This window comes from Seriola aureovittata, chromosome 18, assembly GCF_021018895.1.
Source record: "Seriola aureovittata isolate HTS-2021-v1 ecotype China chromosome 18, ASM2101889v1, whole genome shotgun sequence".
NCBI classification, from domain to species: Eukaryota; Metazoa; Chordata; class Actinopteri; order Carangiformes; family Carangidae; genus Seriola; species Seriola aureovittata.
Window position 1 is genome coordinate 13,020,040 of NC_079381.1, and position 19,781 is coordinate 13,039,820.

Sequence of the window (19,781 nt, forward strand, 5' to 3'; positions counted from 1 at the left end):
CACACTTAAGTTTATCTTGCTCGAGCACTTAACTGAAGTATATATGTTAAATTCTAAGATGCCATACAGACACTTTTCTTCCTAAATATTCTTTGATTTTGTCAGCTGAGAGGTCAGTGAGAGAAGAGAGGTGACTGAACCTCTTCACCCTGCGTCTGCAATCATGCGCTCTGCTGCTTAAGCTATTTCAAGCCTGAGAGGTGCTGAGTGACACCTCATTTTTTCATGCCTGTCTATTTAACGAACATGCTTGTCCACGGCACGTAAATAAAACTATTCCCCTTGAAGCATATTGGATTCTTTTTTTTTTAAATCTATAAATGATGTCTCTTGTTCTTCACACCTCTACTGACGGTTAGCTAAACATGATGGATAAATGGTTGAAATACATAACTGTAAGCAATTAATCACAGCTCAAATTGTTACATAAAAGTGATAGATAAATGGTTAAATGTATAGCTAGCAATGGGTAAATACTTTGAATAGTTGCTAAAAGTCATGGATGAACAGTTGAAGATAGCTAAAATGAAAAGAAATGGTTCAAATATACAGCTTAAATAACTGGTAACATGTTCATAGGTAGCTAAAAATAATGGATAAATGGTTGAAATAAATGGATTTGTCAATACTTGAGTTAATCTGACAGTACAGTTATTGTACTTCTGCTTTACATACACACGAATGGAATTAGCAGAAATTGTATTTTGCATGGCCTGCCTTTGACTGAATTATCATGATGTGCAGCCAGATCGTCTGATTTTTCACATAAGTACTGTTTGGTTTGTCATGGCACATACACTCTCCTGCACCTGGTTCCTTTACTTGTAATAGAGCTTTCATCCTTTAACCAGCTGACATTGTTTAACCACAGCTCTGGTTTTCTGGTGTGATGTGGCTCCCAATAATCCATTGCTTGACAGATGCATGCACTTGCAGCTTTAGTGTATCTAAAGTGTTATTTTGGGATGGATGCAATTCAATGGCAGCAGTGGGAGGTATCTGTGACACTGGCTTGTGAAACCCCCCGCCCTCATTCTCCCTCTATCTCTTTCCATTTCCTATTCTTGTGTATCTCATGATTCCAATACTAAGCACACAGTTTATAAGAGACTTGTGACTCAGAGTACACAAATTATTAGCCCGGTCTTAGGATAGACTTTGTTTTTTCCAACAAAAACACTCTGCCGGGCCTTCAGAGCAGTAAGTGTATGACATAATATAGCTCAAATTCAAATGGTCAGCACAACAGGATGATATTCAGACACATAATCTAGTCTGACAGTAAAATTTTCATAGCTTTCTGTAAGGCAGGTCATAAAAAAAGATAGAAGATAGATGTGCTTGCTTTAAAATGGGTCGATGGATTTATGCAATACGAGTCATAATAAGAAATTTCTGTGGCTTGTTTAACGTAGTTCGATTTACTTAACCACAGATGTAAACAGTATTACTATATACAATACAGGCATGGCTGTGTTTAAAAATTCATCTGTCATTGACGTTAAAATATGAACGTTTTACTCACTTTTAACATTTAAGTTCTCCTCCTGACCTGTTGTTACTGCAGCATTTACCATGACAATCAATACCGACTATTCTTATTAATACTTCCCTTCAAAAACTTGGCTGTTTGCAGTTTTAGAAGTTATCTGATAAACAGTATAGTCACACTGATATAAAATCTGAGGGGTAATGCATTAGAATAGGTAGATACTTACTGAGGTTGATGTGTAAAAATGATGCCCTGTCTGCCTGTCGTCCTGTTAGACTTTGGTGTTTCTGGGAGATCTTATCCTTCGGCCGTCACCTGCCCCATGATGTCAGACAGACTTCATTTGCCTAACTCAATAAAATCGCTCCCTGCCCTGTCCGTTTCATTAAAGAGCAAGTCAAAGCCAGAGACAGACGGAGACGCTTCAAGTCATCAAAGATGTACAGGGCTACAGATCCGGGGTTTCTCTTGTGATATTTTTTCACTTATAGAGTCTCTAGTCTCATCACACATCGATCATTATCAGCTGTCCATGTTTTGATGCACGCACAACAATTAAACAGATTATGCAGAGGAAATGGTTTATTTCCATGATAAACATTAGACTGGACATCATTTTAACAAAATGTAAAAAAAAGTGCATTACACATGAACATTGGCAATGTACAGTACATTACACAAAAGTTAACAAAAAACAATCAACGTAATAAAATCTTACTCCCAGGTAGGTTTATCATGTTCTATAGTTTTCACTCATCTCATACTCACATGCTTTGGGGCAGACTTGTGCTCTTTGAATACACTCTATAAATGCCTGCCCCTCCCCCTTGAAATTACAATATGTCTTAATGTCCTCTCTCACACAAAGTCCTCATCTTCTGGCCCTTAAGTAGGATTGTCAGTTTGATGTCTGCTGCCTGGGAATAATGCAATAAAAAAAACAATCATTGCCATTTTTAATAGAGCCTGAAGACATCTGCCTAAATTAGAGATGGCCCAAAATACTTTTTTTGCTGTGGTGCAAACACGAGAACTTAATTAGAAGTATTTCTCAATACACAGTAGCATTATCAGTGCTTTTCTTAATATTGACCACATCTGCAAGCTAATGTACTCAATAGCAAATTGTAGAGAAAACTATATACAGACTGGTAAATTTCAGAGACTTAAATCCTTCTTATCTAATGTTTTAATGTAAATGATAGTTCTCATTCCAGCAAGTAAGGTTCTTCAGCCAGCTATTGAACCAATACAGTGTACCACAAGTTTCAACAATATCAAACAAATACAATATTATTATAGGCTATTAATAAATGGAAGTCCATCAAGTATGTGTGTATTGAGGGAGAGGAGGCTGCTGTGCATGAGCTTATGTGTGTTTGCATACATTATATTATGTGCCAAGTTATACATTGCAAGGAGCATGGTTATTATTGGGAGTGAGGGTAAGTAATGTACAAAAAAACCAGACCATCAACACACTCACAGAAACTTTGCAAAGCCTGTGATGCTTTATGACAGAGCTAAGGCCGAGGTTAAGGCACTTAAATGCAAAAACAAATTCAACACATGAAGCAAACAACCAAACATAGTGCTGTGGTCTGGGAACACAAACACAAGGATTTAGTGCGCATAACATCACACGAATGTCAAGCGCCCTCATCAGGCCCACCTGTCAAGAGCGTTAACATACTGAGAACAACTGGCTTAAGTTAGAGTCAATTTAAGAATATATTAAAGGAATTGCTTGAGATTTTGGGAAGTAGGCGTATTTACTTTCTTGCCAAGAGTAAGATGAGAAAACCATTATCACCCTCTCGTTTGTATGGTAGATATGAAGCTGTAGTTATTTAGCTTAGCATAAGGACTAGAAATGGAGAAATAACTTGCCTCGGTTTGTCCAAAAGCAAAACAAAATCTGCGTAACAGCACCGCTTCATCTCACAGTTAGAAGTGCAAAAATGACTAGATGTTGTTTTACACTTGTTTTTGTGCGAATTAAACAAATGAGATATAATGTGTTAAACACCTCACGTCAGTTGTGCTAGTCGGTGGATGTCTTTATGTTACGCTCAGCTAACTGGCAGCTAGCAGTAGCCACGTATTTACCATACAGACAGGACAGTCGTATCAATCTTGACATTTATCTTTTGGCAAGAAAGCAGATCAGCATATTTCCCAAAATGCCAAACTATTTCTTTAATTCTTCTTTCACAGCCTTTAGCGCGCTCTCCACTTTGTAACATTTGTTTAAGCCGAAATATTCATGAACTACCTTTTGGTAACTGCAACTTTTTTTCCGTTTGTTTTTTCCGTTTGAAATGGATCTATTTCAGATGTTTGTGGCATCAGATGCTGTCAACAACTTTCTGTAAGTGCCTTATGTTACATCATGCTCAAATGGCCACGTGAGGGAAAGAACAGGTTAAAGGCAAAACCTAATTACTTAAATCTAACTAGCGGAGCAAACCTGCAGCTCCCTGGGATCCAGTTAAGGAACAGAGGATGCATTATTGTTGTTTGTCTAAGTTTCTACTGATCTAATGAAAGAAAAGCAAAATCTACAAAAAGATACAATTAAACCCCATGATTAAAGATGATTAAATAATTTGCATTCATTCTTTGCACAGTTTTCGTTTTCTTCTGAAGCACCCAGGTCATTAAACACAGTCATAACACTTGCATGTGCTTTTCCTGCAAACAAACAGGCATCATTCAGTACCATTCTAGCACACCCAGCGTGCCAAAAACAGTAGGAACACAACATCAACCAAACAGAGGAATTTGCAGAGTAACACCCTGTGGCACAGCAACTTTGGATTGAACTTTAACGAAACAGTTTAAAAAATTTGCCTCAAGCTTTTCTGAGCATGTACAAAATGAAAAGTTTAAATAACAAATGAGGAAAAGACTTGAATTAAACCGACAGTAGGGATAGAAGAGTTGAGCTGTAAAGCTAGGCTCTGTGGTTTTCTTGATAGGTTACTTGTTCTGTATTTAAAATAAAGGAAATCTAGTCTCGCCAATTGATTTCACTTTCACAGTGTCAATGGAAGTTTTTCATTTGGCAATTTCAAAGTCAGAATAACAACTGGATTTTTATTTTATTTCCCCAAAAACAATAAATTATCAACAAGACTTGCTGCTATTGACTTTAACTGTCTGATGATTATTAGATCAAATGATATTATTCTAACAGCGATGAACTTGCAGATTTTTCATTTCTGAGTTCTCTATTTCTGCTTTAGTGTTCTTAAATGGATTCTGACTGAATGTAGCTATAGATCTGACATATGTCTGTGCACTGTGTGAATGGATATTAGAGTTGTGCTCAAGTGCTATATCTATACATGATTGGTGTGCCTTTGCAAATATTTGTGGGTTTAGGGAAAGGTAGTCTAAGGTTTTTCAACAAATTTCAACAAAAGTTAACGCCTAGATAAATGACCACCCACATTCAGACTGGCTACGAAGGTAAGAAAAGTATGTTGGTCAAAGGAAACTGAGCCGAGCTTCTTTGTCGACTATAATGATGAAGGTGATAAACTGGACCTGGCAACATGATATGGCTTTGGTTACATCATAAATCATCTGACTGAGAGTGATGTTTAAGTTTATGAATGTTTCTTGACGCCTGAATGTTTTAATGTCTCCCAACAAAAGAAAAATATTCCTTCTGTCATTCATTTCAGGCATAAGAAAAAGAGTGAGGATCAATTCAGTCAATTTGCTGATGCCATTTGTTCTTAAACTGAATCACGACTCATTTGAATCCTTTCAGTATTTCAAAAACTCTTGACTCTGACTTTAATATGTTTTCTGCCTAAGCATGTTGAGGATATGTTTCGTGATACTGCAGAGTCATGCATGGCTGAACCAAACACTTAAAGGACATGATTACTTCGGGGTGGGGTGGGGGTGGGGGTGGGGGGGGGGTCAGGGTGAACCAACCACTGAGCAGAGACAAAAGTCTTTGACCAAAACAGTCTGAGATGCTTGTGGTCCGAGGTACGACGCTTTTCAAAGAGGCATAAAAAGGCTCACATATGCTCACATCCTTTTTAAAAAATGATTATGCTTTCACATGAAATGCCCTCTAGTGATGCAAAAGCAGCTGCAGCAGGGAAAATATAAGTGATGTTAAATGAGGATTCAGTTATCAGTGGTAACATGAGGGATGCAATCAAACAGGCTCAACGGCAAACATTCATTGAGCTCCTTTTGATACTATTGATGAGTTGGATTGAAAAACATACAGTACACTGACAGAAGCATGTTGCTCCAGGTATTTTTCTTTCCATCAACATCAAAGTGTTAACTGTAGCTCTCTCAGGAGTCAGAAAGGGACAACAACTAGATCTTATAAACCTCCATCGTCTCCTGTTTTGGGAATACACCAAACCTGTCTGTTGAGGGTAAAATGGCAGCATAACGCTAATCTCCACTGAGGAAGATGTGGGGAAGTGTGAAGATCCTGTATGTGTGGTGGGGCGGGCAGGTTCGGAAGAGACCGGACAGGTCTGAGGGAAAACAAGAGGGACAGAAGAAAGTCCTAAGTCCCAATTCAGCCAGAAGCATTTAAGCCTTTAGCATATGTTGAAAACAACCAGCCTCATCTGGATCTTGGTGCCAGCAGACAATGTCAAGACACTCTGTAAATGCACAGAGGGCTGTTGCAGCTTGTTACAGTGGAGCTTGAGGCCAGGACATGACAGTACAGGTCAGAACAGAGCTTTGTTTCTGGTACGACACCACAGCGACAGTCATCTAAAGGCCCACAGCCATCATAGTGTACCTGGTGGAGGCAGTGGTAACCCTCCTCCTCTTGCTCCTCTGTCTCTTCCATTAAGGCAGGGGCCCCACTGGGAGCTGGCCCTCCATGGCCAAGCTTGGCAGCTTTTCAAGCTGCTCCGCTCTCTGGCGCATCAGTTCCAGACCAAATTCTATCCCCAGTCCTGGCATTTGCAGCTGGGCCAGAGCCTGCTGCTGGAGCTCCACTGCACCACCAGGTTGTAATTTTAAACCTTCAGCAGTAGTCGCATTGATGGCCCCTGTGTCCTCCCTTGATATTTGTACTTCCACGTTGTCACCTTGCGGTTCATCCATGTCCTCCGTCTCCACTGAGCTGCGGTCAGGAGGCGTCTCCTCGCAGCTCATGGGTGAGACCAGTTTCTGGCGGGTGGCTAGTGGGACAGTTGGGACACCTGGGGCGCAGGTGGCACAGCGGTAGAGGTGAGTACAGGGCTGGACCAAGTTAGGCGGGACAACTGCAGGGGATGGCAAAGACTGCAGAATTGGGGTGGAAGCAAAATTTGTCCCGGGCGGATCTATGCATATGGAAGGGACAGTGCAGTGGCGGGAAGGGTTAAGGCGGTGGGAACGACCTCCTGCTGGACGGTCACAGCGCCGACCTTGTGGCAGACGCAGGCAGTCTTTACAGGACTGATAGGAGGGCTTCACTTTTAAAGGGTTTCCTGTGCTAGCACTGTCCTAAATGGAGTAAAGATTGGAAAAGAACACAGTATATGGTCAGTGGCATGCAGAATATTTTAAATGTTAATAACATTGCAGATATAATACATTTTTAAGATGAAAGCCATTTGTAAATAATAATAACTTTGCCATAGTTAAAATCTATTTTTTCTCAACTCACGTCAAAAGCTGCAGGACAGCTGCGCTTTGCAGCTAGGCGGTTGCTGTTGTTAGTGTTCAGGTTGGCGAGGCCTAACCGGCTTTCCTCCGTCCTCTCAGCCTCCTCCCCCGCTCTCTTCCCATCTGAATTTCCAGGCGTTTGAGCCAAGGCCGCCATCTCAGCTTCTTCTTTCTTTGCCTCTTCCTCATCCTCTTCCTCCAAAGTACTGAACTCAAGTCTCAGTCTCATGTCCTCCAGGGGGTCAAGACGTCCACACGTCTGGGCTGCCGTGCCCTCGCCAGGCAGGGCTAAATGGGCCATGGGGAAACCCTCGTCCTCCAGGAGGGCATCTCTCTCCACGTCTTCAATCTCAATGAAGACTCTTTCCATGCCCAGCAGAGGGGGGCCCCGCACTGGGGTGGAGGGCTCACTGTCTAGTGCAGAGTCTGACAAACGCCTGAAGTAGTAATTATAGTTAAGAGAGTCAAGGGGCTCCATCTCCAGACCCATACCCCTGCAGGGAGACGCCCCGCAGCCTCCCCAGGCTTCTTCCTCTCTGAGCACTGGTGTCTCCTCCCCACCAGTACAGTGGCCAGAGGCTTGCAAATCATCAGATCCCTCCTCATCTGTTTCAGGCCTCCATAGCTTGTTGTGACGATGTTTGCTGTGAAAGGAAAGTATACTTTTGTTTACATGTGAGGACAACTGGCAAACACATAGAAAGCTTAATGAAGAAGTGTTACAATGTTTAATGCCAACAGCATTTGCGTAATATCTACTAATTTTATAAAATCCTCCAGGTGACTGCTGGTAGCTGAGCGAAGCGCAAACCTGAGTGAAACTGCAGCCCTTCTTACCTGGCGTCCAGGATTCCCTCATACTCTGCCAGCTGCCTCATGAAGCCAGGGTTCGGCTGAGCTATACTCCGTTTCTGCTTCACAAAGTTGTAGGCTTTCTCCAGAGACCAGCCGTACTCTTTCATTGCATAGGCAATAACTGAAGAGGCAGACCGGCTCACCCCCATCTTACAGTGCACCAGGCACTTGGAATTGTTCTTCCTATTGGACAAGAAGGAAATTCTTTAATATCCCATTTGATGATGAGTCAGGACTAACGATTACATGATTAGGGATTATTAAATAAACTGGATGTGGTGATTGTCAGGGTTGTGCTGTATTAGTGCTCCACATTTAGCATGTCTCAACTTTAGCTCCTCCATTTTTATTTGTACAAACATCCTTTTTTTACCTCAGGTTAGCATGGTTAGACAGTTGCATAGCAACCAGAGTGACTGCACCATTTCAGCTCTGTCTCTGTTACTGGCACAACCCACAGCTGTGTCTTTCATTTGGGGAGGAGAGAAATGTTTCCTGTTTGATCACGGCCCCAGTACTCGAAGAGAATGCATGATGTGAGACGGTTAAACTGCGATGACTTAAAAATGATGACTAACAACTCCATCTATTAACACCAAAGCGCTGCTGGTGCACAGTTATGTGGTACAGTCTCTGCAGTTTATAATCTCTAACATTTGTCCCTCACATCTGTCAAATGCACCTAAAAAGCACTGGTTCTTTTTTTTTTTTTATGTGTAAGGTCTCACTTTGCTTTGACAATAAAGTTGTAGGTGTCGTTCCAGTGGGCCAGCAGGTCGGTGGCATCCTCATCGTACACACGGACGTTGTGATAAGAGAACATCCCTGGGAAGAAGTTGTCGATCTCTCTGGTAACATTCAGGATGTAACCCACTCTGCAACCAAAGGAACAATGCATTCGTTTTTCCTTCCCCGTTTATTGCTTTAACTGTTGCTCTGTGCACGGAGTAGAATTGAATAATCAGTGCTGCGCCGATTAAATTACCGACTAAAAGCCATGCAGAGACATGTCTGTGTTTTCAACAGGTTAACTTGATATCATTTTATTCTTTGCCTGCCAAAGCCTAATATGGCATGTTGTTTTACTGGCTACATTTACTCGGTACCATCAATACACTGTCTAGATAACAAAGATTTGTCTAACACTGTCTTTAACACACTGCACATCTCACCTGTCGACACAGTAAACTCATAAATAAATGCATTTTGCTTTTTGAGCTAAAATTTGTATCAAGACCTTATTTACAAACAATAGTAACTTTCAGATAAAAATATACATGTATAGAATATATTTAATCCTGTATAAGAATACACCTTTTAGTATTAAATCAGGAAAACGTGATATCTGTGTATCAGCTCACCCGCAGTCACGTAGTTCTTCCAGGTTCGAAGCGTTCCACTCAGAGCCCTACGGGGGAAAAGACACAGAAACATTTCAGTCAGAATGATTCCTGGGGTTTACTATTAAAGGCTGATTCCACTATATTGAGAAAAGAATAAACCACAGTGTGACAGTATTTGAGTAACAGCATGTAGGAAAAGTGAAGAAAATAATGTAAACGCATGATATAATACCATGCATAGGTAGCATAAAGTAAAAACTCTTACCAAGTACACATGGTCAAAGATAAGTGTGGCCTTGTCCATCTGACCCAGGATCAAAAGCATCTCGTTGTCTATGAACTCCTTGTACTCTTTGAGGTTACAGCTCATATGCTGCTCCAGCTCGTTACGGATCTGAGGATCAAAAGCATAAAAAAAAAAATCTATCTCCTAAACAAAGTTTTACAGCGTATTTCCCACAGTGACTCATACACTAATACTTCTGTTTTGAACTTATTTTTGTTTTCTGCACTTCTTGAATTATCTATGCACAATGTCAGGGTGAATGACTTCTAAGCCAAACTATATATTTGACAGGGTGTATCTTTATCCTACTGTATTATAGACAGATCTCAAATTGACACATTGCTGATATGTTAATTTGGCACATACCTCCTTGGACGTGATGTTCTCCAGGTCTTGAAACGTCATGATGTTGCGTAGCTTGGCTTTAATGAGACACTCTGTTCTCTCTCGCTCGGTTGGCCTGCATATAATGAGTCAATACATCAGTGGTGCCTTCTGAAGGAAAATTAGCATAACAGTGTAACAGCTGGTGTCTAAAGCGTTGTAATCTACTCCATGACTAAGGACATGCACATGACAGGGACTGTTTGCTCAGGTAAGACCAAAACTTTGTCTCAGTCCTCTTCCAGCACAAGCAATAATTAAATCAGGTGTGTGTACTGTAGGTGAATGCCTAAAAAAAACTACAGCCTGGTTCTCCTACATGTCATGTTACACTTGCTGCTCCAGGGTCTCACCGGTCAACAAACATGGTGGGCGAATCGGGCCGCGTGGTCTCCAGGTCGGTCATAGCATTCCACTCATTAATGCAGCTCTGCTCTGAGGTGATGCAGCTCTCATAGAAGGCCATCCATGTGAGGGCAATGCCCCCTGGGAAATAGTTGAACCGGCGTGACACCTCGCATGCTTTGTGGAGGACCTGCAAGGCAGACCTGTGGCAACACAGGGCAAAAAAAAAAAAAAAAAGGCTTGACCACCAGAAAAGATCAGAAGCAAGATGGACGTAAAGTGACAGGAGCAGAGCCAATAAGAAACCTGCTCCCAGGAAAGAAAACAAAGCAGACTTGTTTTTTTTAGTGGTAACTCTGATAAGTGACCAGCAGGTGGCATGTGGATACAAGAGGATGTCTTTGAACAGTGGTGATGGAGAACTGTGGCACAAATAGTAAACACTGGACCAGGAGTGTCATCACACTGAGGAACATGGTGGTAAATTAATATCAGATGTCCCAGAGTTGAACCAAACCAAGAAAACATTTTAAACATTTTAACTAGATTTCAATGTGGTGGATGGGTGAGGCTGAATGCTCCTAATAAGTTAAAAGGGACAATTCAGTTTTAATGAGACGGTACTTTCCTCCTGACTTTCAGCGACAAACTTATGGATATCTTTTTGTTATGCCTGTGTGCAGTGAAATGAACCTGGTTTCCATTAAATTATGGGTAGGGAGGCCTCTCCAATGATGGACGGCTAGTCTAACAATTTACATGTTGTAAGATATTTACAAATCTAACCATTAAAGAATCCTCATTAATGTCCATCCCTCTTATTCACATGTATCCACAGGGATGACAGAAACATTAATTAATAATTTGTTTTGTTAAGAAAATTGTTCACACTAGTCTAACAAATACAAAGCCTCAGTATTGGAGTAAGTCTTCACAGTCGTTTCTCAACCTTTCTGTGGAGCTGCTGCTTGATCCCATTATTGAGCTAACCTCGGCTAATCTCAGTGTTTAGCATACTGCTCCTTCACCCTGTACACATCTAGAAAAAGGATCTCCATGCACCTATGTAATTAAAAATTGTACAAAGTGTGATTTATATTCCCACTAACTGAGGCAATAAATGGAGCCGGACATGAAAAAAAAAAACAAAAAAAAAAAACAAAACACAGAAAACCCTAATTAACTTAAACAACATGTCCTGAGGGTGGTACACATGCTCTACAAACCGTTTTGATCTCGTTAATGTGAGAGTCTAAGACAACATTTCTACACTGCGGACGATGTATAACCCCTCTGTCCTGACACTAGCTCACACACCACAAACACACAACGCCAATCCCAGGTAAACATGAAGAATTTCCTCACCACATGGCCTGAACAGATACAGGCTTGAAGACATGTGACCGCCCTGCTGTGTTCACGCTGAAGCCTCTGGTGAGGAAGAAGAGAAGAAGAGAAGGAGAAGGAGGAGGAAGAGGAGGAGGAGGAGGAGGAGAAGGAGGATCAGTTTGAGTCTGGATGGAGATGAAGAGTGATGAGCGGGGATGTAAACACAGACTGGACGGGGCTGGTTCATGGTACTATTCAGGCCACAAACCAGTGGAACATTCCTCTAGCGAACAGACACAGAGACAATGTTAACAGGTCAGCAAGAACTGTTCTCACGGGGAGAGAGAAATGACTGTAATTCACTGCTCTGCCACTGGTGAGCAGTAAAAACCTACAAGGCAGAAAACAACCAAAACCCCATGTTCTGACTTGTGCAAGGAAGCAGCTTCAGACCTGGCTGAAGTTGAGCAGAAAGTTTTGCCAGCTGATTCAAGCGTGAATTATTTCCAGCTTTTACGAAACTGACACTTACCCGTCTCCATCTAAATGTATGTTGGTATCACTCCACAGTGGCAGCACCATCCCAATGGAGCAATTTTTACTGAGGGTCAGAAAGATTAAAGAGTTTAATAAATGGAATAAACAGATTAAACCGTGCTAAATGTAAGGCTGTAGAGATGAATTACCTGTCCTTGTCCGTGAAGTCCATTCCCAGGACGATATTTTCCTCTGTATCTTGATGGCCATTGGTGTAGATAACAACCATGTAGCGCACCCGGTCCGACCATCCACTCTCTAACCGCACAGCCTGAGGAACAAACAGAGACGCTGTAAGAAACTTGGATTTCTGACCCTCAGTAAATGACTCTTTTCTAAAAACGGTTTTAACTTGAAAATGAGCACGAGAATCAACACGTGTACAGTCGAGTCAAGTATTATACAAACCAGTTTAATGCGATCTTCAGACCGGAGGATCTTAAACATGACCTGCAGGTGCTGAGGTAAATCACCTGAAAGTCAGAAAGATTGATTATAAAACAGAATGACTTACAGTTCAGCGCAGTCGTTTTCTGACGCGTTGTTTGATTAGACCAATTAGAAGGCTTTAATCAGCCAAACCACTTTATGGTTATTATCACAGTCTGGACATGGAGACAGGAAATAGAAGATCCTGACAAAGAATATGTACAGTAACTAAAACTGCCATTATTGATCTGAAAAATACTACTAAGATCCCACCCAACAATATAGAGAATATAACTCTACTCAGTAACAGGCTTCACTACAGAGACGCTCTTTATGGGCTTTGTCACAAAAAAAAACAAAAAACTTAAAGGTCAGCTACAAACTGATCATTCATCATCTCTTATTGTGCATTCATCGTTTTTATTTTCTTTTCCAGTGGGAGGAAAAATGTTTGCAGATTTCTCTCAATGAAGACAAATCTGAACCCTGCAACCTGCTAACGCTGCTAAGCTACGGTGTCGGTGAGTAACACCTGAGTCATGTGCGGACTGACTTCTGACTTTGTCCTGCATTTGTTCCCGAATGACTTCAGACTCAACAGAGACGTCAGACACTTGAACAACAGCGAGGAGCAAAAAAAAAAAAGAAGAAAAGCTAAACTGATGGACTGTACTGAGCATTTAGTTTATTTTTAGATTGTGCAGGACTTTGACAAATGTCAACGTCACTTTGATGTGCAGACAAAAAGCCGCAGTGTGATTGTGTAATAACACTTGGCTAAATCTGTTGGAGCCAATAAAAAAAAACAACAAAAAAACAAAAAAAAAAACAAAAGTTTGGATCACACAAAAAAAAATATCTGCAGCAATTTAGACAACATAGTTGTCGTCATCCAGCTCTCAGCGGCTGACAGCACTGATCAGCACTGTCCTAGTTAGGAAGCTGAAAGAAAAGAGTGATAAAAGTCCAAAGTACAAACATGTAAGTCCTCTGATCATCTTATATCTTCATTATTCTCATATTAAGATATATAAGACCAAACGCCAATTTTTAAATACATTCAAAGAGCTTATACACAGAAACCAATACATTCCTTTCAAATAGCTTTAAGCAAACTGTTTCTCGTTTGAAATGATTTGTGGGCGTCTCTGGTGCTGAGCTGCGGGTCAGTTCAGGTCAGACCCAGCGAGGTAACAGTTCAGAATAAACACAGACAAACCCACAGAGGGAAAAGCCACCTCAGCTAAGCTACAATTCTCCTTTTGTCTGGAGCTCATTTGTGCAGAGAACATGGGCAAAAAGAACAAGACACAAAGCTTCTTGTCTGAGTGTGGTTGCGTGTTTGTTCCTACCTGCATGTTTGTGGTGGGTCGGGGTCTTTGGTCCTTGTGCGCTGCCGCCCTGCTGGAGGAAGAGGGCGGCTCCTTTGACCATGAAGAAGCTCTCACTGAGGCTGGGGGGGGGGGGGGGGGGCAAGTGGAGTGGAAAATAAGTTGAAGGCAACTGAAGTCTTCACAAGAGTATAAACTTTGGAAAATGATTCCCCTTCAATTTCCTAACAGTATAAACAGGATACGTCCAGATTCCAGTCATAAATATAATCTAGAAGGCAAGAAGTTTGAAACCCACATGATCAGTGATCGTCCCAAAAAAACTTGTATCTGAACTCTCACACACACATACTGTGCTTTCCTTCATGCGTACATGCCTTATGCCACTGACCACTTCCATATCCCATATCTCTTTTTTCTGCTTCAGTGACCTTTTCGAGACGCTTCCTCTCATGACATACAAGAGGACGGGTCTTCAACACATTAAAATCAAACAACATCCTTTACCTGGATTCACAATGCAAACCAACCTCCACTACTCCAAAATAAAACTATCCGGGCGTTTCTTCCATGTGTGACAGTGCTGATGCCATTCCCCCTTGTCCTGTATTCTCAAATTCAACTGTTTTACCTCAGCATTTTAGACATTATTTTCTACAGTCATTACCTCTAATCTAGAACCAGATTCTCAGCCCCTTGTAAAGTACCTCACGGCTTGAAATGAGAAGACAATCTAAATTTGTAATATTTCACAGAATGATAAAAACACGAGTGAACGATGTGCAGGGAACCAATTTATGATGAGATTATCTAGGCTGAGCTACTGTAATAATAACTGAATCATTATTATTTGTATGTGAAAATAAATTGCTAAATAAAGGCATGTAGGGTAATAACACTTTTCGTCCACAGAATACAAAACAATTAGCCTGCAAATAATAATTATTTTCAATAGCGATTAATCTGAACATTACTTTCTTGACTGACTGATTAAATGTTCGGCTTCATCAGTGACCGAAAGTCAGCAGAGACCTGATCCAGCGACTTTTACAGCCCTGTGTTTTTACAGCATGATGAACAGGCTCCACTCGAGTGGGTTTGCTGACTGCCGATGAATCGGGCGTTACATCACCACTGTCCTTCAGCTCTCAGGCTGTAAAAACCTGCTCTCCTGTCCTGCCCGTGTTGGATGCAGCACCCCTGGGTCATGACCTTGCAGTGAGCAGGAGGAGAGCTGTAGCGTCTTTTCTCACATAGGACAGGGTGCAGCTTTGTTTAACCACAGTGTCATTCTCCTCTCAACACACACACACACACACACACACACACACACACACACACACACACACACACACACACACACACACACACACACACACACACACACACACACACACACACACACACACACACACACACACACACACACACACACACACACACACACACAGAAAGCCTGGTATGACTGAGTGGGACCATCACAAGGCCTTTTGTTCCAGCTCCTCTTCTACGTGCCAGCATTGTTTCTTTTCAAACTGATGCAGAAGACTGATGATTTTAAATTAACTTCAAAGCTTGGTGTGCAGTGGTAACGTGAAACTGGCAAAAATAACTTTTTCTTGAACAAACTGACGCTGCACTTGAGAAAAGGCTCGAACATTATGCTCTCATTTGTTACCAGGATTAAAGCTTTAAAATGTAGCCTGCGTATTTAGAAGATGATCTCCCTTCCTAACAATGTAATGTTTCATGCTGTTATATCACATGAATCACTCATACGAGACGTCCCATACATCTACTGTAAAGTCTTACTGCTTGTGTCGCTGTGAAAACTTACATGCGACAGATCTCCCTCCGAGTCAGAGCAGCTTTGTCCACAAAGTGAGGCAGCACGGTTAACATGGCTTTATGAGAGGGTTTCATGACCAGATGCATCCTGACGGTTCTTCTGCTGTTCACGCTCTCCTTAGATAAAATTCTCTCTCCTCCAAAAAGCCCTTCTTTCTTATGAACACCTTTCCATTCATCCTCTAAACCTGCATACTGACTGCCGCCTCCCCTAGCAGCGCATTCTGGTTTAACGTCTCTCATCGCTCTCTCGGTCTTGGCATGTTCCTTCCTCTCCTCCCTCCCACAGCTTTCTCTCCAGCTCGCTCCTCAAATTCTCCTCGTCTGCGCTGCTTGCGCCTCGCTCCGTCTCTCTGCTCCTCTTCACAGCGCGTGCTTCAGCAACCAGCACTCCCTCTGCAACGCTCGGCCACAATGCCATCATTCATGCGAGCGCTGGGAGGCGGTGGAAGCGCTACTTGGCGTCAGCCTCAAGTTTGACATGCAGAATCCTAAATTAAGACTCCACGCTGATGAATCACCGAGCCACAGAAACATGTTACTCATTGAGTCGGACAAAGCATGACATGACTGTTTCAACTGTGAGTGACCCACACACACACACACACACACACACACACTGTGAGCACAATGACTGAGTCTGTGCCAGAGCTTTGGTGACACAAATCATAGCTTCTGTGACGTCGTGTTGATGAAAGAAAAGCTATGTGACCGAGCAGGATCAGGTGTTTATGTATTCTCTCTTATGTAACTGAGGAGAGGAAGCATTTAAAAAAATAAATCTGTCACATTAATCAGCAGTACCTCCAAGCAGGTTTTTCTCCTTGACAACAGTGAGAAACTAAGGGCCATTAGAGAAAATAGACTGATGCTCTATGGCCCTTGAGAGAGCCGGATTCGCTGACATCACTAAATCTCCAGGACTGAGGACGAGACAAGCAGCTCATCACAGGCCAAAAGAGTTTTTAATCATCAAGGAGGCACGGGTCTTCGACAGTGAAATAGACTGCATAAATATGAGAACGACTGCGAAATGCACTAAAAAAGGTCAACGCTGTGACAATGTTAAATCAATCCTCAGTAGGTTGTTTGCTGTTAAAACCTTATTTCCATTAGAGAACCATTACATTCGCTGCAGAGTCAGCCGCCAGGTGTTTGGCACAATCACAAGCAAATCATACAAAATATATCAGCAGCAGCCTTTGAGATGAAACTCTAATGTAAAACTTCAGAGTACTGTATTTCATGATGTCATCCTTTAGCAATGATTTTGTTCTGTGCTGTTTAAGCCTCTGGAGTCGGCCTATTGATCGGTGATTACACTGACTTCATTTGGACATCATGTAGAGACAAGATGAACAAACTGGTTCAAATTGCTGAAGGGGAGCTTCCACATACTATCACATTTTTCTGTGACATGGAAAAAGGTTTTTAAAAGTTATATTTTCAGAAATATTTGCAGTGCTTTACACAGATTTGCAATGAAAAAAGACAAAAAAAACCCCAGCCAGGACAGAATCACTTTAGATGTAAATACACATTTTCCTGCTGTATTTCTGTTTAGCAACAGTAAAAAATATATTTTTCACAATGTTGAACTGATCTTAAATAATATTTTGGGTAATTGTCACTAAAAACTTGTCCTTTTTTATGGCCACCTGTGTCTTTTTTTTTGTATTTTAGGTTGCTGGCAGCTTTACGTTTTGTTAAATTGACTAAAAAAGAAGTCAGACTTATAGCTGAGTTTGTGCTGAAAATAAATGCATGTGGAGTAAAGACAGTTTAAAACAAATCAACCTGGAGGGTTGATTCCAGCTTTCCTGTGCAATAAAATTGTATTTTATTTAACGCTTTTTAACTTAGCTTTTTCACCAAATGTTAAAAGCCAGATTAATATAAAATAAATATACTTAAACGTAAATGTTTCAGCCTGAACTGTTCACTAAGATAATTGACTGTGTTGTTGTTAAGATTACAATCTCTCTTTGAGACCTTAAAATGTAAGACACTACCTTCTCAAATACAATCAGAGACTGAAAATTTCAGCTTGCGGCATCACTACCTGTTGGGATTGCTACTACAGACTGATCCAGGGTCAGAGGGCCCGCTGACCACAGAGACAGAGCAAAAACACACTCCACAATAAGAAAGGCAATGAATTTGTGTTTCCGTGTCTTTGCCGCTGCAGAACTTCAAATGCACAACTTTTTAAACAGACAGATCTTACCTCTGATTATTTTTCCGGTCATCGTCGCTTCCGAAGTCCTGAAAGACAAAAACAAGGCAGACAATTTAACGACTGACACGGTATTACGCTTTGTGAGGAAACCATGTGAGGATTTTACATTTTTGCAACTGCTGTTTAAGCTTAAGAGATCATAGTACAGTGGTGCCAGGACTAGTCAATCGGAATAAAGTGTGCCGGCGCCATCTGCTGGTCCTCTGCGGTGCCTGCTCTGAACGTCCCATAGAGCTGTCAGCTGAATCATTAGGACACCTTCAAACACTAATAGTTCAGCAAAAAACACATCCAAACATCACACCCATCCACTTTTTCTTCCTGCAGCGCCAGCTGACTCTGGCGGAATAGTGAGAGGAAAGTGATATTAAAAACCCACTTATCACCAAAGGAGGAATGTCACTGCTTATTTTTGTGCCTCAGCTGAGTCAGGCCTTCTTATGAGCACATAATCCACTTCCCTAAAACTAGAAACACTGAAGCGCTAACCCTGATGTTATGATTTCACTGGGATATCAAATCTGGCACTGCTCCATATTTGAATGTTGTCTGTGTGCCGCTAAGATGGGGTTTAATTTCTGCTTCCCATAATTTCTGTTGTCAGGAGCTGAACCTGACTGCAGCTTCCTTGAGCTAAAAAACTTGTTACCTATTTTTTCGTCTAATGATGTAAAACATAGGCTGTCGATGAATGCTCACACATAAGATTGTTTCGTGTGGTGCTGCATACAAATAGGGTTTAAATTCCCCATAAACATGTGACACCTCAGCATCTCACATCCCTTGATCGTGCACCTCAGTGGCATCACTCATTAGGTGTTTTCTGCAAGTTCATAAACATTTGACCTTCTTGTCCTGGGGCTGCACACAGTTCTGAAAATTGGTGGCATTTCCCTTTAAAGTCTCCTTCCCAACCTTCAGGCTGCATTACAGCCAATAAAAGCCCAATAACAAGGAGGGAGGACAACCTGAGTGCAACGCAGCAAATGTTTGTGCAGCAGCAAAATGAGCACTTTGTTCTGACAGCTAAACCCAGCAGCACCCCCCCCCCCTTCTCCCCCGCCCCCTCCCCCTGCTGCAGGATTTTGTTTACAAATCCGCTGCCACAGTAGCCACAAACAAGTCTCCGTTGGTAACAGTGCGACAATAGATCAAGTTTATAACACACGCAGCAGTGGCGGAAGTAAGGTTAACCATTCCCGCAGGATTTTTTAAAACACCACCCAGGCTGTATTGATACGGACTCATTCAGGCGCATTCTCGGCGTTTCCTCATACCGCGCACACAAAGACCGAGCCCCGGCTTTTCCACTCACCTCCCCCGCACTGCTGTTGGTCGTGCTGGCCGAAGATGCTGCACTGGGGGTGGGAGAGCGCTGCAGAGTCACCAGGGCCATGGTCGGTGGGCTGCAGCCGTGGAGGGCAGCAGCAGAAGAGGAGGAGAGGAGGAGAAGGGAGGGGAGGAGGATCTGGGAAGATGCGCCGCTGAGATTGTCTCTGTCACCGGGGAGAAAATGCCTAGTCAGACTCTCATCCAGCAGCACCTGACTCCTGAGCCCCGGCGGTGCTCCCTTTCGGTCCTGCTCCGTGCGTCCTCTGCAGTCACCGGAGTCCTCATGAGCGGGAAGTCGTGAGAGACTCCCTCCGTTTGTACCGAGCCAGCGACGGACCCCGAGATTTCATCGCTGGTGCGCAGACAGACAAACAAAACA

The 19,781-nt window shown here is 42.2% G+C and overlaps 1 protein-coding gene across 2 annotated transcripts; it reads right to left on the reverse strand.

Moving 5' to 3' along the window:
• Nucleotides 1-2,054: 2,054 nt before the first annotated feature.
• Nucleotides 2,055-19,781, reverse strand: ssh1b (slingshot protein phosphatase 1b). 2 transcript variants are annotated; one of them, XM_056404000.1, is made up of 15 exons: nucleotides 19,386-19,781; nucleotides 18,059-18,096; nucleotides 14,005-14,105; nucleotides 12,632-12,696; nucleotides 12,373-12,494; nucleotides 12,219-12,287; nucleotides 11,723-11,788; nucleotides 10,366-10,560; nucleotides 9,995-10,088; nucleotides 9,608-9,736; nucleotides 9,361-9,407; nucleotides 8,728-8,874; nucleotides 7,982-8,182; nucleotides 7,146-7,788; nucleotides 2,055-6,982 (listed from the first exon to the last, which is right to left on the reverse strand). In XM_056404000.1, the coding sequence occupies exons 1-15, from the start codon at nucleotides 19,464-19,466 to the stop codon at nucleotides 6,338-6,340; spliced, it is 2,643 nt and encodes an 880-aa protein (XP_056259975.1). In that variant the 5' UTR covers nucleotides 19,467-19,781; the 3' UTR covers nucleotides 2,055-6,337. The 2 variants fall into 2 exon arrangements, with proteins under 2 accessions (XP_056259975.1, XP_056259974.1); XM_056403999.1 differs by lacking the exons at nucleotides 18,059-18,096; nucleotides 19,386-19,781 and adding an exon at nucleotides 15,821-16,453.

What these genes read in the sequence shown, in the direction of transcription:
- ssh1b (XM_056403999.1), bottom strand. Translation starts at nt 16,074, where the DNA reads ATGAGAGACGTTAAACCAGAATGCGCTGCTAGGGGAGGCGGCAGTCAG. An exon ending in GACTTCACGGACAAGGACAG is followed by an intron (nt 12,288 to 12,372) that starts GTAATTCATCTC and finishes TCTGACCCTCAG; the next exon opens with TAAAAATTGCTCCATTGGGA. An exon ending in AGAACATCACGTCCAAGGAG is followed by an intron (nt 9,737 to 9,994) that starts GTATGTGCCAAA and finishes TTTGATCCTCAG; the next exon opens with ATCCGTAACGAGCTGGAGCA.